Below are 17219 nucleotides of genomic sequence, written 5' to 3'. Positions count from 1 at the left end.
GTGACAGTATACAGCCTTGACATACCCCTTTCCCAATTTTGAACCAGTCCATTGTTCCATGTCCAGGTCTAACTGATGCTTCTTGACCTGAATACAGGCTTCAGGAGACAGGCAAAATGGTCTGGGATTACCGTCTCTTCAAGAATTTTCCACAATTTATTGTGATCCACACAGTCAAAGGCTTTAACGTAGTCACTGAAGCAGAAGTAAATGTTTTTCTGGAATTTCCTTGTTTTGCCTATGATTCCATGGATGTTGGCAATTTGATCTCTGGTTCCTCTGCCTTTTCTAAACCCAGCTTGCACATATGGAAGGTCTCGGTTCACACACACTGCTGAAACCTAGCTTAAAGGATTTTGAGCATTACTGTGCTAGCATGTGAAATGAGTTCAACTGTGGTAGTTTGAACATTCTTTGCCATTGCCCTTCTTAGGGATTGGAATGAAAACTGACCTTCCCCAGTCCTGTAGTTACTGCTGACTTTTCCAAATTTTCTGGCATATTGAGTGTAGCACTTAAGAACATCATATTTTAGCATTTGAAATAACCACCATTATACTTTGTTAAATAAACTGTCCTAGGTACCTCGTTTAAGAAGAATCAAAAAATATTTGTATTTTTGCTTTTGTTCACCTAGCATAATGTCTGCAAGGATTGTCAATATTGTGGCATTTGTTTTTCTTTTCTTCTCTTCCTTCCTTCCCTCTTTTCTTTTTTATTAATAGCCATTTGAATGGGAGTGAATAGGAAAAGGAGCACATCAAGGCTGTATACTGTCACCCTGCTTATTTAGCTTATATGCAGAGTACATCATGAGAAACGCTGGGCTGGAAGAACCACAAGATGGAATCAAGATTGCCAGGAGAAATATCAGTAACCTCAGATATGCAGATGACACCATCCTTATGGCAGAAAGTGAGGAAAAACTAAAGAGGCTCTTGATGAAAGTAAAAAAGGAGAGTGAAAAAGTTGGCTTAAAGCTCAACATTCAGAAAACTAAGATCATGGCATCTGGTGCCATCACTTCATGGGAAATAGATAGGGAAATAGTGGAAACAGTGGCTGACTTTATCTTTTGGGGCTCCAAAATCACTTCAGATGGTGATTGCAGCCATGAAATTAAAAGACACTTACTCCTTGGAAGGAAAGTTGTGACCAACCTAGACAGCATATTAAAAAGCAGAGACATTATTTTGCCAACAAAGGTCCATCTAGTCAAGGCTGTGGTTTTTCCAGTAGTCATGTATGGATGTGACAGTTGGCCTATAAAGAAAGCTGAGCGCAGAAGAATTGATCCTTTCAAGCTGTGGTGTTGGAGAAGACTCTTGAGAGTCCCTTGGACTGCAAGGAAATCCAACCGGTCCATCCTAAAGGAGATCAGTCCTGGGTGTTCATTGGAGGGACTGATGTTGAAACTGAAACTCCAGTACTTTGGCCACCTCATGCGAAGAGCTGACTCATTTGAAAAAACCCTGATGCTGGGGAAGATTGAGGGCAGGAGGAGAAGGGGACGACAGAGAATGGGATGGTTGGATGGCATCACCAACACAATGGACATGGGTTTGGGTGGACTCCAGGAGTTGGTGATGGACAGGGAAGCCTGGCATGCTGCGGTTCATGGGGTTGCAAAGAGTCGGACACAACTGAGCAACTGAACTGAACTGAATGAGAGTGAAGTATTTTGATTACATTTCTCTAATGATTAATGATATTGAGCATCTTTTCATGTGCTTATTGACACATCTTCTTTGCAGAATGTCTATTCATTTTTTACTCTGATTGTTTTTCTTATTGTTTCATTTTAGGAGTTCTGTGTATATTGTAGATGTTAATTCTTTATCAGATAGATAGGTGATTTTCCCATTCTGGGAGTTGCCTTTTGATGTGAGTTGTCTATTAATGTCCTTTGATGCACAAACTTTTAAAATTTTGAAGAAGCTCAATTTGTCTATTTTTAATTTTGTTGCTTGTGCTTTTGGTGTCATATCCAATAAGTCATTGCCAAGTCCAATTCAATGAAGCTTTTTCTGTATGTTTTCTTCTGAGGTTTTTTTTTTTTTTTTCCCACTTTAGGTCTTACAGTTAGATCTTTGATTCATTTTGAGTTTATTTTTGGATATGGTTTTAGGTAAGAATTCAAATTCATTCTTTCATGTTTGAATATCTGGGTTTCTCAACACCATTTGTTGAAATGACTGCCCTTTCCCTACTGAATAGTCTTTGCATCCTTGTCAAAAATCATTTGGCCATATCTGCGAAGATTTCTAGACTTTGTCTTCTCTTGGTCTGTATGTTGTCTCTATGCTACTACCACATTGTTTTGAAGCTTTGTAGTAAGTTTGAAATTAGAAAGTGTGAGTCTTCCAACTTTGTTCTGTTTCAAGATTATTTTGGCTATTTGAGCTTCCTTGAGCTTCCATATGAATTTTAGGATGGATTTTCTATTTTGGCAAAAAAATCATTGAAATTTTGATAGGAGTTGCATTAAATCTGTAGATCAATATAGTATTTACATTTTAACAATATTAAGTGTTCCAGTCCATGAACATGGAGTGTCTGTGCGTTTATTTATATCTTCTTTAATTTCTTTCAACAGTGTTTTGTAGTTTTCATTGTAGAAGCTTTTCACCTCTTTAATTAATTCCTAAGTTTGTATTCTTTTTGATGCTGTTATAAATGAAATTGTTTCACGATTTCTTTTTTAGATTTTTATCTTAGTGTACAGAAATAAAAATGATTTTTTTGTTTTTGTTTTGTATTGAAATTCACTGTTTCTTTTTTTTTTTTTTAAGTTCTGACAGTAGTGTGTGGAACCTTTGTATCTACATATGAGACTTTGTCCTCTGCAGATAGTGATAAATTTACTTCTTTTCCAATTTTGGTGCTTTTTTTTTTTGCTTGCTTAATTTCCCCAATAAAGTTTCTGATCCTGTGCTGAATTTAAGTGGCTGAAGTGGGCATCCTTTTTTGTTCTTTAAGCTTTCATTTTATAGATGTGGAAATATAGGCCCAGAGAGGGACATTTACTCACCCAAAGTTACACAGCAAGTTCATAGCCAAGTAGGAACTGGTACCCAAATCTCAAGTTCTGGTCCACTGTTCTTTCCTTTATATTTGTGTTGTTGTTTAGTCACTAAGTCGTGTCCAACTTTTTTGAGACCCCATGAACTATAGCTCACCAGGCTCCTCTGTCCGTGGGATTTCCCAGTCAACAATACTGGAGTGGGTTGCCATTTCCTTCTCCATGGAATCTTCCCAGCCTAGGGATCAAACGGCCATCTCCTGCATTGGCAGGCAGGTTCTTTACCACTGAGCCACCAGGGAAACCTTTTCTTTATTTTGGGTTGCCAAAATTAAGGATTGCTTGTTATGGAAAGAAGGCAACATGAGTCTCTTATCTATTCTAAGTTCACTTAGAATATTTTCATATCAGTTATTCATAATAAATAATAATCTTGAGGAGAAATTTTAGTATTTGGGGTTTTCTGCTATTTTGATGTCACTCTGATCTTTTTCATCTAATGTACATAACCTAAATGTTTGCTGAAACATAATGTCATTATTTTTCTTGGTATTCCTGCAGTGCAGTTACAGTTGGAACTGATATGTTGGAATTGGACTGCCATATCACAAAAGATGAGCAAGTTGTAGTGTCACATGACGAGAACCTAAAGAGATCAACAGGGATCAATGTAAACATCTCTGATCTCAAATACTGTGTAAGTAAAAATGCATGATACACTAATAACTGATAGGTATTTTAATAAGATTTTTTAAAACAGTTAAGTGCCAGATACCACTTCAGTAAATAAGAAAAAAAGTTAAAGATTAATGAATGTCAAAGGAAACTAAAAAACTATTCTGACCTCCAGTGAGAATTTGAATTCATTGCATACATTTGAAGACTTATTTTGATAAATATTTCAACAAAATTACCGAAGTGCTCAAATGTAAAACTACTGAAGTTCAACTTGTTGCAAATATTCTACAATTTATTTAATTCAGATTATATATATGAACTAGTTTTAGTCTTCAGGAATAGGAAAAAACCCTTAAAAAAATCTGATTTTAGTAGCTTATTATGGTCATTATAGTAAACTGATATATGGAAGAAAAACAATGCCTATTCTACCACCTAAGGAAAACTTAGGTCAACAGGATACTATCTGTACATATACTCTGAATGTCTTTTACATGGTTGCGTTCTCATTGTATCTTATTTATATTGTATTTTTAAACACTTTAGCATTATGGCATGAGTACATTTTTTTCCTTCTTTTTAATAGACTTTTGTCCTTTAGAACAGTTATATCCACACGAAACTGATCAGCATATGTAGAGGTTTCCCACATACTTTCTGCCCTGGCACAGGTACAGCCTCCCTCGACGATCAGCATCCCGCTCCCTAGTGGCACATGTGTTACGGTCGGTGAGCCTGCACTGACACGTCACCACCACCCAGAGTTCATAGCTTGCATTCGGATTCTCTCTCCATGTTGTATATTCTACAGGTTTTGATCTGACAAACGTGAAAATAACTTGTATCCACTACTGTCATGTTATACAGCGTAGTTTCTCTGTCCTCTGGCTAGTCATCCTTCCTGCTCCCCAGCTCCTGACAATGACTGGTCGTTTTATTGTCTCCATAGTTTCGTTTTTTCCAAAGTATCATACAGTTGGAATCATACATTATTTAGCCTTTTCAGATTCTATGCTTATTTTTCATAAACATTTCAAAGGACTGAAGTTCTTACGCTGAGTGGATATATTGTTATATTTAACCATTCCAATTTGTTGGGTATTTGAATTAGTTCTGCTTTCACCATTAGGAATAACAGTGCCCTGAACATCTGTTTGTATGTGTGTAAAGATAAAGTTTTGCAAAGATAAAATTTTCTCTATATTTAAAATTATTTCCTGGCACTTCGCTGGTTTGTCCAGTGGTTAAGACTTCAGCTTCCAGTGCAGAGAGTGTGGGTTCAATCCCTGGTGGGAAAGCTGGCATCCTACATGCCTTGCAGCCAAATAAACTAATATTGAACCGATATTGTAACAAATCAATAAAGACTTTAAAAATAGTCCACATTTTGACAAAAATTTTTAAATAAAAAAATAAAATTATTTCACCAAATTAGCTCTCAGGCTTCCCTAGCAGCTCAGAGAGTAAAGAATCTCCTGCAATGCAGGAGACCTGGGTTTGATCCCTGGATCGGAAAGATCCCCTGGAGAAGGAAATGGCAACCCACTCTAGTGTACTTGCCTGGAGAATTCCCTGGACAGAGGAACCTGACAGGCTGAAGTACATGGGGTTGCAGAGAGTCAGACATGGCTGAGCGACTAATGCGCACACACAAATTAACTCTCAGCAGGGAAATTATTGGGTAAAAATTTAGGAATGTTATAGTTGTGGGTTTTTTGGCCATGTGACTTGTGAGATCCTAGTTCCCTGACCAATGATTGAACCCAGGACCTCGGGGCAGAAACAGAGTCCTAACCAGTGGGAGCACCAGGGAATTCCCGATAGTTTCTTAATATATATTGAAAGTTGCTGTTGCCAGCTTGGTTTTTAAAAGTGTTTAAAAGACTTTTTCTATCTGATGTTAAAAGAATTTCCATTTTGCCACACCCTTACCATTTTGGGGCACTATAATTAAAGAATTTCCTGATTTGCTAAATTAAATTTTAATTAGCATTTCCTTATTAATGAGTTTGAAGATTTTTTCTTATTGATTTTTTTTCCCTTTGAATTGTCTATTGCTGATATTTTTCTACTGAGATCTTTGTGTATTTATTATTGACAAATGGTTTGTATCAGTACAGATTTCCTGTAGGTCATGAAAGTCAGTAATTATACAGTCAATTTTCTGCCAGGGCTGTTCTGCTAAAGAGTTTACTATATAAACATTTGTAGATTTCATTTTTGTATTTTTCAAAGAAGCAAATCTTTATGTCTTAATGTAAGATGCTAAAATACTTTTTATTTTTTGAGAGTTAACTTTTTTCAATCATATCTTTTAAAGGAACTCCCACCCTACCTTGGCAAACTGGATGTCTCATTTCAAAAAGGTAATAATTTACATTTGCAGACAAAATGTTTACACTAGCGTATTCATTTATGAATATACTAAGTGTATTCGTTTATGCTGAGAATTAGAAATACATGTGTATTAACTTGATAAGAAGTTCTAACTAAAAGTCTTGCCCTCAAAGCTTGTTTGCACAGGACTACAAATCTGAAATCTTGATGGATATCTAAACCTGAGGTGATGATGCCCAAAGATTTATTAACTGACTCATTCTATCTAAATTTAGTTCATTTAAGTCTGAATATTAATTATGAGAAACCCAGATATTATTAGGGATACTTTGCACTTCTAAAGCTTCAAATTCTAGAATATTACTATAACTTGTAGTAAATAATCCATCATAAATAAGAAGAATAAATGAAATTAAAGGGACCCCTTTCAGATCCTTGCCAATTCTGTAATTTTTTCATTCTATGTTTTTTAGCTACTCCATATTTTAAATCAGTAAGAGAATTCCGTTAGTCAAATAAACCATCCATTTCCTAGTCATCTTCATTTTCTAATCAGCAACATAGTTGTTTTTTTTTCTTTTGAGGGAACATTTCCCACAAAGAGACATGTCCCTTGGTCCAATGTGATAGTTACGTTAGGATGGAAAACACACCACCTCGAGTTACAGGTGCCGAGCTCCCTTCCCTTGACAATTCAACCTCATGTTTTGAGTGATTCACATGTAACTCAGGAAAACTGCATGATGTTCTTGTCATGGTCCTTGGTAAAGCTTGCATATAGTTGAAACCTTGGTTAAATGTCAAGGATCTGTTGATACTAATTTTCAAGAAGACCTGTAACCACTCTGTGAGCTAAACTTAAAATTGGCCAGTATAATTTCTCCTTGATTGAGAAACCTTGTTGCTGTTGTTAGTCACTAAGTCATGTCCATCTCTTTGCGACCCCATGAAAAAACCTTAGAGAGCCAAATAAAAATCAGAAACCTGTTTGCATGGGCTGTCTCTACAGGACATTTCAATGTGATGTTTGTGGGGGTTTTTTTGACTTTGCTTCCAAGTAAGTATCATTAAACTTTTGCTGATTTGATGAAACACCTTTCATTCTTATAATTAGTAGGATTATAACTTGCAAAGCTATTCAGTACTGGTGTCAATTGCAGACTTGGAAAAGTTAAGAAAACTTCCTAAGTGAAGTTTTTCCCAAGTTTTCCTTTGTAGAGAGCAAAGCCAAAGCCTCACAAAGTTTATAAGATGCTTTGAGAAAAAAAAAAAAAATTTTCCCCTGGTTTTATATCTCCCAAATAAGTCATAAAACTTTTAAATGGGAAGAGACCTTTGAAATCATCTAACCCTGTCTCCTCCTGTCTCCTCTTTTCTTGTTCAGAAAGTAAACTGAATCCTAAATGTGTAAATTTCCTTGATTAAGGTCATATAGCAAGAAAATGACAGACCTGGGACTTGAAACTAGGTCTTCTCCTTACCAGGCCAGTGTTCAGCTATCTGTTCTGCCCCTGTAGCTGCAGAGTCCCTTCAAATCACATGTTGGTAGCAATGCCATGTACTCTCAGATTTAATGATTAACAATAATTATCCTTCATTCTTATTGTATTCAAGTCATATCATAATTAGCTTAAAGGCTGTGCCTCAAACATGAGTTTTTTTTGTATTTGAAACAGACATATATGGTACTTTAAAAACTTCACTCAGATTAGGCAGAAAGTTGTTCAGTTTTTTTCCTCTTCTATTCCCCTGTTGGAACTGTTGTTTGCTTCAAATACTGGAGGAAGGGAGAGAAAGAAAAAGGGAGAGAGGGAATCAACTCTCAGAGGAATACAGATTTTAGGCCTCTTGCTTTCTTTGTGGTTCACAACTTAAGTGAAGAAGAATTGAGTGTTTTCTTTTTAAAGGTGCTTTGATGTACCACAGGCTACATTAAAAAGTAAACTTAAAGAAGGAACATGAAAATGTGTTAACCAAAGGGTTTATTTTTATCTGTCCTGCATACTTGCAAATAACCTCTTTTCCATGAGAAATACATAGTTTGGCTCTAGATTTGACTGTAGTGATCTGTTTTAGAGTTCTAGTATGCTCCAGAGCCACTTCGTGTGTTCCGTCAACCAGCATATCCTATGGTACACTCTGAATCTAGCGTTCATGTTTTCACCTTATTTTCCTCTTTCCCTTTCGGTAGTATTTCCCCGCTAGTTATTCTCTGCCTGAACAATATTGGGGACAAACTTCTTCCTCCAACTCTTTATTCTGTGCTGACTGAGTCATCTAATTTAAATACCTTCACATCACTTTAGCACACATTCTCTTAGCATATTTTCATTTCCCTGTTTCCTTCCCACTATTTGATTCAATATTATTCTTATCGTGTAATGTGTCTTGTTGCTTTCCCAAAGTTAGTTTTGTCTGACCTTTTTCTAAGTTGACCGTCGCATACATCTTACTTAGGTGTGAATAGCTATTGTCTATAGTAATTCTTTCAACTATGAAATTAGTTTTTCCACATTGAATAAGCTAACAAAAATTTAGCTAAAATGGCGTTGCCTAAATAGAGCTTTCTATACTGATAGAAGTGTCCTACGTTTGTACTGTCTGATACAATAGTCAATAGCCATATGTGACTGTTGAGTACTTGAAATGTGGTTAGTATACCCGAGTAACTGAATTTTAAATTTTATTTCATTTTATTTATTTATTTATTGCCACACCATGCAGTATGGGGAAATCTTAGTTCCCCCACCAGGGCTGGAACCCACACCCCCTGTAATAAAACGGCAGAATTTTAAACCACTGGCCACCAGGGAAGTTCTCTATGTCATCTTAATTTAAATACCCCATGTGGCCAGTGGCTGCCATGTTGGACGGTACAAATAGAACATCACATTCAGACTTTTTAAATTATAACTAACAGAGACCAGTTTATACTGGCTTAAGGGGGAAAGAAGACATTTATTTTTACCATTAGCTCTCTAGGATATGGTGGATCATCCTAGAGAGGATCATAATTAAACATTATGGGATCCTTGGGCGCATAAAAGGACTCTTTTGCTTTATTCTATTGTTGTGCTTCTCTTGGGTCTTCTTTTACTATAGATGGATTTGGGGCATGTGGCAGGAATATGATCACTGACAACTATAAATTCACATCCTGCCTGTATTGTGACCCCTACCTTTACTGTGACCGTACTTATGAAAGGTTCTAGAGAAAGGCACTGATTGGCTAGACTTGGGTCATGTATCCATCTTGAACTATTCATGTGGATAAAGGGACAGGCTGTTAGGATTGGCCAGACCTAGGTCATATGCCTACTTGTGAGAGAGAGTGAGGAGAAGGTCCTGTTTTTGACAGCCCAATCAAAACAATTTGGAATGCAGGAGATGCAGTTTTCCTAAGGAAGGAATGCTGCTGGTTAGATAAAAACTATAGCTAGATTTTTGTATGTTAACATAATTAATTTTTATAGTTCAGTTCTGAGTCTAAGTCCAAACTCTTTGAGTTATCAGTACTAGAAATCCATCTGAAAATAGTTTGAGAAGTTTACAAGAATAATTTATTGTTTTCTCATAACTTAAAAGTCTAGAGGTTATATGCCTTCAAACATAACTGATTCCAGTCGCTCAAGCAATAATTTGTCTATCTCTTATTTCCATTTCTTCGTTCCATTTTCATCATAATTAGCTTTGTTCTCAAGCACATCTTCTTCACATAAAAATGGACCTCTGATAAGTTCAAAAGTACAGGATCCGTTTTAGGCAACATCACCTGTGGTCCATATTTTTATGCTTAAAAGGTTATGTGTTTTCTCTGTGTCTGGGAGACAAAGCTGAATGATTAACAGTCCCATCAGAATGACCCAGAGCCCCATCTGAATTATAAAGCATAGTAAAAAGGCAGTAAGAATAGAATACACAACAGACAAAATGATAACATATTTTTTCTTTTTTTTAATTTTCCCATTCCCATGCTGCTTTTCACATGAGCCTGTGTTTTTAAAAGTTTTAGAACTTAGACTCAAATTACTTTTTTTGATATGCTTGTTTGTTTTGGTTTGCTGTACAATAAGGATGAAATAAAGGATCTTTTACAATTTTGTTATTCACGCATTAGTGGAATTGAAGTTTCAGATGGAAGGGGAAATTTTATAATAGTTTTATAGAATGTATAGTATATTATTAAGTAATTAGAGCAAATGGAACTAAGGAAAGAATAACCCTCAGAAAATAAAAAGAATGATTAAAAATCCTCTTCTGATTTTTCATGACTTGGTTTTCGTTGAATAACTGCATTGATATAATTCTTCAACCCATTACTGGATTAGCATCCATTTCCCTTGCCTAACCATAGTATTCACAGTCTCTGAAAAATTCACTGATGATATCATAGCAAAACTTTAGAAACAATCTCAGTTTCCAATGGTAAGGTCTATGGGAGGAAAGATTTTTTTCTTCTATTCTTTTAGTTTCTCATCTGGACTCTGTAACAAAAAAGATTAACACGAGAAAAACAGAAGTTTATTAATGTGTATGTGTCATGGAGGAAACTCAGGGATGAATAGTCAAAGGTGTGGGTAGAACTTGAGTTTGTATAGCATCTTAAACAAGCAAACAAAATTCAGTAAATTTTCAGAGAAGTAACAAGACAAAGGAAAAGAGGACTTTGAATGTCTAGAATGGCAAATGGTGGGAAGGTAAATATGGGGGGTTGATGGAATATAAAGACTAATCAGTAGTTTGTTATATAGAGTCCTTTGGTGCTGATAAGGGTCGAGGGTTGTTGCTTATTTTTTGCACAGTTTAGTCTTGTTTTTAGGCAGATAGAGGATGGGCATAGAGAACTTTTCTTGTTTCTGCTTCTTCTCAATTGCCTTCACTTCAAAAGATTCCTTATGCCAAAATGGCATATTTTGGAGTGACAGAATATGTTGTCCTTCAAGGAGAATGGTTAAATTTTAAACTCTTAAATTTATTTAAAATAATAATTGCGGGATAGGCTCTGTGGATTCTATCAATGTAAATATCATGGTTATGATCATACTACAGTTTTGCTAAAGGTTACCATTGGGGAATCTGGGTAAACCCTGCATAAATCTCTATATTGTTCCTTAAAACTACATGTGAATCTACAGTTATCTCAAAAAGTATAATGGAAAACTTTTAATCATAATCATAAATACAGTATACTAACATTCATTTTTACTTATGTGAAAATATCAAGTTAAAACCTGAAGGGACACTATATTATAACATCATTAGATTATGTATAGGAAAAAAAGGGAGAAAGTACACCAAATGGTCTCAATGGTTATATCTAAATTGTTGGATTTCTAGATGATTTTTCTTTTCTTCTTTATACTTTGCATCATTTTGTAAATGTCCTGTTATGACTGCATACTCTTAACTTTTCTAATCATCAAAAAGGTGATCTTTTAAAAATACATTTAAAAATCTTGCTTTCTCAGCATGCCAATGTGAAGGAAAAGATAACCGAATTCCATTACTGAAGGAAGTTTTTGAGGCCTTTCCTAACACTCCCATTAACATCGATATCAAAGTCAACAACAATTTGCTGATTAAGAAGGTACTTAAGGCATTGCCTCCTCTGAACGTGTTGCAATCCTATTTCACGAACTAAATACGGCTAGAGCAGGTGCCTACATAGATTGATAATGTTCAAGGAAATGTGATACTCCGGGGACCAGCATTTAAATAATCCCTGGTAGAAGAGATCACTCTACTGTAGAAAAGCCTGTTTTCAGAGTGACTTGTCATGTCTCAGTCATGGATAAGCGTGAGCTCCTGTGAACCCCCATGGCTGTGGCATTTATGTAATTAACTTCTTCCAGTTTCACTTGTTTCATTTGTACTTAGTTTATGTCCAGTTACTACACAGTTGTATTCAATTAGATAAATCATATAATGGTAGATGTAATTTCTTGTACTTTATGAAATAATCTGAATGTAATGATCAGTTCTTTCAAAATTTTATACTATGCACCGGCAGATAGTTGTAACCCATTTTATAAGTAAAATCATGTAAGTGGATTTACAAAGAGTCACATGAATAAAATTTTGGATTTTCACATGTAGGTTTCAGAGTTGGTGAAGCAGTACAGACGAGAACACATAACAGTGTGGGGTAATGCCAGCTATGAAATTGTAGAAAAGTGCTACAAAGAGGTAAGCTTCAAAAACAATACAGAATGAAAAAAAAAAAAAAGGTACAGAATGATCTGTCTTTGTTGTTGTATGTCTATAAAAGTTAAGTAATTACAGTCATAATTTTGTAAAAATACCTTATTTCATAGCCTTGTTACAAAGACAGATAGTATTGGATGGAAGTAGCTAACCAGAAGTTTACTAATAGACATAATGAATTTATAGATAATAGATTTAGTAGATAATGGACCTTGCAGTTAAGTTCACTATGATTGGACTGGCTCACAGAATTATTATTTTCACATGATAATATTAGTTGTTTGCCAACATGTTATTCATTTTATTATGTATATATGTGTGTCTTTTAGTGTCTGTTTTTTTTAGGTAATTAAAATTTTTTTGCATAATTTTGAATGAAGGAAAGTATTTAGTCCTTCAACTTTACAACTCAAGCTTTTCTTTACATTACTTCTGAAATAGAGTTATATCATGGTTATCAGGTTCAATTCAGTTCAGTTCAGTCACTCAGTTGTGTCTGACTCTTTGCTACCCCATGGACTATAGCACGCCAGGCCTCCCTGTCCACCACCAACTCCCAGAGTTTACTCAAACTCATGTCCATTGACTTGGTGATGCCATCCAACCATCTCATCCTCTGTTGTCCCCTTCTCCTTCAATCTTTCCCAGCATCAGGGTCTTTTCAAATGAGTCAGCTCTTCGCATCAAGTGGCCAGAGTATTGGAATTTCAGCTTCAACATCAGTCCTTCCAATGAATATTCAGGACTGATTTCCTTTAGGATGGACAGTATGAAAAGATTATCAGGTAGCATATTGAATTACAGCCATCCACCAATTGAAATGTTTCTGTGTGAAGAAAATATATCTATAAAAATTGGATATATTTTGAAATGGTATACTAAGCCTCTACAAGCAAATTTAGCTCATAGTCAGCTAAGAGGATTTGAAATACAAAGAGTTAAAAAATCTTAAGCATTGAAGATTCTCTTTCAGAATACAAGTGATGATGCAGAAGGAATATTATGACACAAGTTGCAATGAAATACAAAGAATTCTTTTGAAAAGGCCTTCCTTCCTGGCAAAGAAGGAAAGCGTAGATCCAAAATCAGAACCATTATAATTAATATTACAATCAAAAGTAATGAGGCTCTAATTAAGGCAAGTAACAAGTTTTATTTATCTGTGTATAAAAGGACAGAATGGAATAATCAATGGGCTGAGTGACTTCAGATCCCTAAGAATATAGAACTGAGACAAAAGCAAGATAATATACTAGAGACTTCATGACCTGCTGATCTTTTTGTATGTGTGTTAGTTGTTCAGTCGTATCTGACTCTTTGCTACCCTATGGACTGTAACTGGCCAGGCTCCTCTGTCCATGGGATTCTCAAGGCAAGAATACTGGAGTGGGTTGCTGTTGCCTTCTCCAGGGGATCTTCCCGGCCCAGGGATGGAACCTGGGTCTCCTGTATGGCAGACAGATTCCTTACCATCTGAGCCACCAAGGAAGCCCCTTTTTACATCATTCAGTTTTTTTTTTTCAAATTAAAAACAGTGATAATAGCAAATGCTGGAGAAGATGAGGAGAAACTGGATCTCACATGCATTGCTAACGGGAATGTAAAATAAAATAGCCACTCTTAATTAAATGAGTAGTTTCTTAGAAAACCAAACATACATTTAGCATATTAATCATCAATCTTACTCTTGGGCATTTATCTCAGTAAAATGAAACTGGTGCACATGAAATTAATTATTCATTTAATTAAGGAGGTAGCAGGAGGGAATTCTCTGTTGTGATGGAGCAGTTCTGTGTCTTGACTGGTGGTGATTACACATATCTATACATGGATTACAGCTGCATCTAACTAAACACAGGCACAGATGAACACAAGTTTTAAAAACGGTGAAAACTAAGTGAGGTCGACAGTCTAACAGTAACATATCACTGTCAATTCCTGGTTTTGATACATCTGGTTACAGATGGGGCAGCTGAGTTAAGAATAAATGGGACTCTAGTATATTCTTACAACTTTATGTGAGTTTATAATTATTTCAAAATAACATGTTCACTTTTGGCCCAGAATCACAGAACATTCCCCTTGATTCACGTATTTTTCTAGACATCTCTGGCCTTCTGTCATTTTAGGATTTAAAAACTCCCAAGATTTCAGCAGTAGTTTTCAAACACCTAAGGAAGAATGTCTCAACAATAATTGTCATTTGTACTATGAACATGCTTATATAATTCATGCATCTTTTATAATTCTTAAATTACTATGTATAAGAATTTCATATTCGCTCTTTAATTCCCAGATGCTAGAAGGTAAAAATATGAAAGAATGGGAGGAGGGTGGAATGAATTGGGAGATTGGGACTGACATATATATGCTACTATGTATAAGATAGGTAACTTAAGAAGAACCTACTGTCTAGCACAGGGAACTCTACTCAGTGCTCTGTGATGACCTAAATGGGAAAGAAATCTAAAAAAGAGTGGATGGAGACCTCCCTGGTGGTAGTCCAGTGGCTAAGATGCCATGCTCCCCCTGCAGGGCCTCTGGGTTTAGTCTCTGGTCAGAGAACTGGATCCTGCATGCCGCAAAAAACATCCCCTGTATCGCAGCTAAGTAGCCAATAAATAGATACATATTTTTAAGTGACTGAATGTTAAATAAAATATGTTTTTGCATGATTTTTTCAATATATTTTATTATTAAAATTTTTATTTGTTTTAAAGATAGACATGGGGGATCTGGGGGAGGGGAATATGGGAATTTGTTTAATATTAGTATAGAGTTTCAGTTTTGCAAGATGAAAATGTGAATATTTGCAATACTATGAGCATATATCTGTATCATATCCTATTTTAAAAATATATATATGTATAGTTATTGAACATGTAGGTTACTAACTATTTCATATCATTATTTCTTTATCTCGTTGCATTAAATTTGGTATGTTTAATCTCTGGTGATAAAGACTAGCACCGACAGACTGCACTGGTGCTGCAGAAGCGGAGAGCGGAGAATGGAGAAACTTGAGTATTGGTTTATACTGTAGGACTCCAGCATAGATCCTGACCCGTTTGTCAAGGACCAGTCATTCCTAAGTGTGGTGTGTTTTTAGGTGGATGTTGATGATTTAGGGAATACTTTAAACAGATGTCAAGATACAGTCTTGGGAAATTTTGAAGGTTGTGAAATAATCCTCTGATATTGTTTGTGTCTTTTAGAATTCAGAAATTCCTATACTCTTCAGTTTACAACGTGTGCTGCTCATTCTTGGCCTGTTCTTCACCGGCCTCTTGCCCTTTGTGCCCATTCGAGAACAGTTTTTTGAAATCCCAATGCCTTCTATCATATTGAAGTAAGTGATTACCCTGTTTTCATCAGTTATCAATTACTGGAAAACTAAGACAAAGACTTAGAAAGATTGAAGATGGGAGAAGAAGGGGACGACAGAGAAAGGAGATGGTTGGATGGCATCACTGACTCAATGTCCATCCCAGCTCCCAGAGCTTGCGCAAACTCATGTTGATCGAGTCGGTGATGCCATCCAACCATCTCATCCTCTGTCGTCCCCTTCTCCTCTGGCCTTCAACCTTTCCCAGCATCAGGGTCTTTTCCAATGAGTCAGTTTGTCCCATCAGGTGACCAAAGGATTGAAGCTTCAGCTTCAGCATCAGTCCTTCCAATGAATATTCAGGACTGATTTCCTTTAGATTGACTGGTTTGATTTCCTTGTAGTCCAAGGGATTCTCAGATACTTCATAATTGTGTAACTTCTCTACTGGGTGTGAAGCCTTGCTTTTCACACACTAGTTTACTGTTAATACAAAGCTAAAAATTTATAAAACACTTAGAGCATTGCCTGGCAAATAATAAGCACTCAATAAATGATAGCTTTTATCATTAAATTATCTTTATCATTTTTATTTAACAAAGATCTTCATCTCACAATCCCACATGCTTAGAATGTCATTCCTAGATGTAAATTTCTCTGGATATCATTTAAATGTGGTTTCACCTGCATGAGAACTTTTTTCATCCCCACAGAACTATAAAAAATCAAGCTGAACATCCAGCAATCATTAGAAAACATCAGTAAGAAAAAGAAGTTGGTCAGCACTCTTGTACACAGCATCTGTGTTTCATGTTTGTCTTCCAGTTTGACTTTGTTAGTTATGTGTATGCTTATTTTATCTATTCCTGATTATAATAGTATTTATTAGCAATTTCTGTAGCTGTTTCTCAGATGAAACAACAGAAATCGCTTCTTGTCTACAAATAAACTATTTTCATTTGCTAAATTAAAATAGTTCCTAGCCATTTATCCCTAAACTACTTCTGTTTCCTCTGGTCTAGAATGGACTTTTGTGCTCTTGAGATCATCTCCAGGTGTTCCTTTTAGAAGGAAATGTTATTAAATTTCAGATTTAATAGAATTAATTTTTCTTTTAATTACAGATTTCATAGAATTAATTTTTTTCTTTAAAAAGTGATTATGGATTAAGACAGTGGTAGAATATTGTTTGTATATTTTTTTAATGAAAGACAGTGGATACTTCCTAAGGCAACATAATAGTTTGTGTTTAATGAGGTAATTTCAAGTTTTTAGATTCTTGGGATTCCTGACATTGCAATTAGAACTTTCTACCTCGGGTAGAGTTAGGAGAATAGAAGGAGTTTATTTAGAAAGCTTCAAATAAAAACTGAAAAGAGAAAAAATTAAAGGACTACCTTGGTGGTCCAGTGGTTAGGAACCCATCTGCCAAGGCAGGGGACATGGATTTGATCCTGGTTGGGGAAGATCCCAACATTCCGAGGAGCAGCTAAGCCCATGAACCACGACTACTGGGCCCACATGTCATAACTGCTGAAGCCCGCCTGCCTAGAGCCCTGTGCTCTGCAACAAGAGAAGCCACTGCCACGAGAAGCCTGCTGGCCTAGAGCCCTGTGCTCTGCAACAAGGGAAGCCACTGCCACGAGAAGCCCG

At 35.9% G+C, this 17219-nt stretch overlaps 1 protein-coding gene across 1 annotated transcript in view; it reads left to right on the top strand.

Annotated features, from left to right (window-relative positions):
- The window catches only part of GDPD1 (glycerophosphodiester phosphodiesterase domain containing 1), a 48837-nt gene that overhangs the window by 25345 nt on the left and 6273 nt on the right, over window positions 1-17219 (top strand). Inside the window, exons 3-7 of the mRNA XM_040244191.1 lie at window positions 3584-3719; window positions 6021-6066; window positions 11506-11624; window positions 12134-12223; window positions 15457-15590. Coding sequence (XP_040100125.1) covers window positions 3584-3719; window positions 6021-6066; window positions 11506-11624; window positions 12134-12223; window positions 15457-15590 — 525 coding nt within the window. The remainder of the gene's footprint in view (window positions 1-3583; window positions 3720-6020; window positions 6067-11505; window positions 11625-12133; window positions 12224-15456; window positions 15591-17219) is intronic.

The sequence above is a fragment of the Oryx dammah genome, unplaced genomic scaffold (assembly GCF_014754425.2).
Source record: "Oryx dammah isolate SB20612 unplaced genomic scaffold, SCBI_Odam_1.1 HiC_scaffold_8, whole genome shotgun sequence".
NCBI lineage: Eukaryota > Metazoa > Chordata > Mammalia > Artiodactyla > Bovidae > Oryx > Oryx dammah.
Note: the sequence above shows the minus strand (reverse complement) of the source record. Positions and strands in the feature narration are given on the sequence as shown.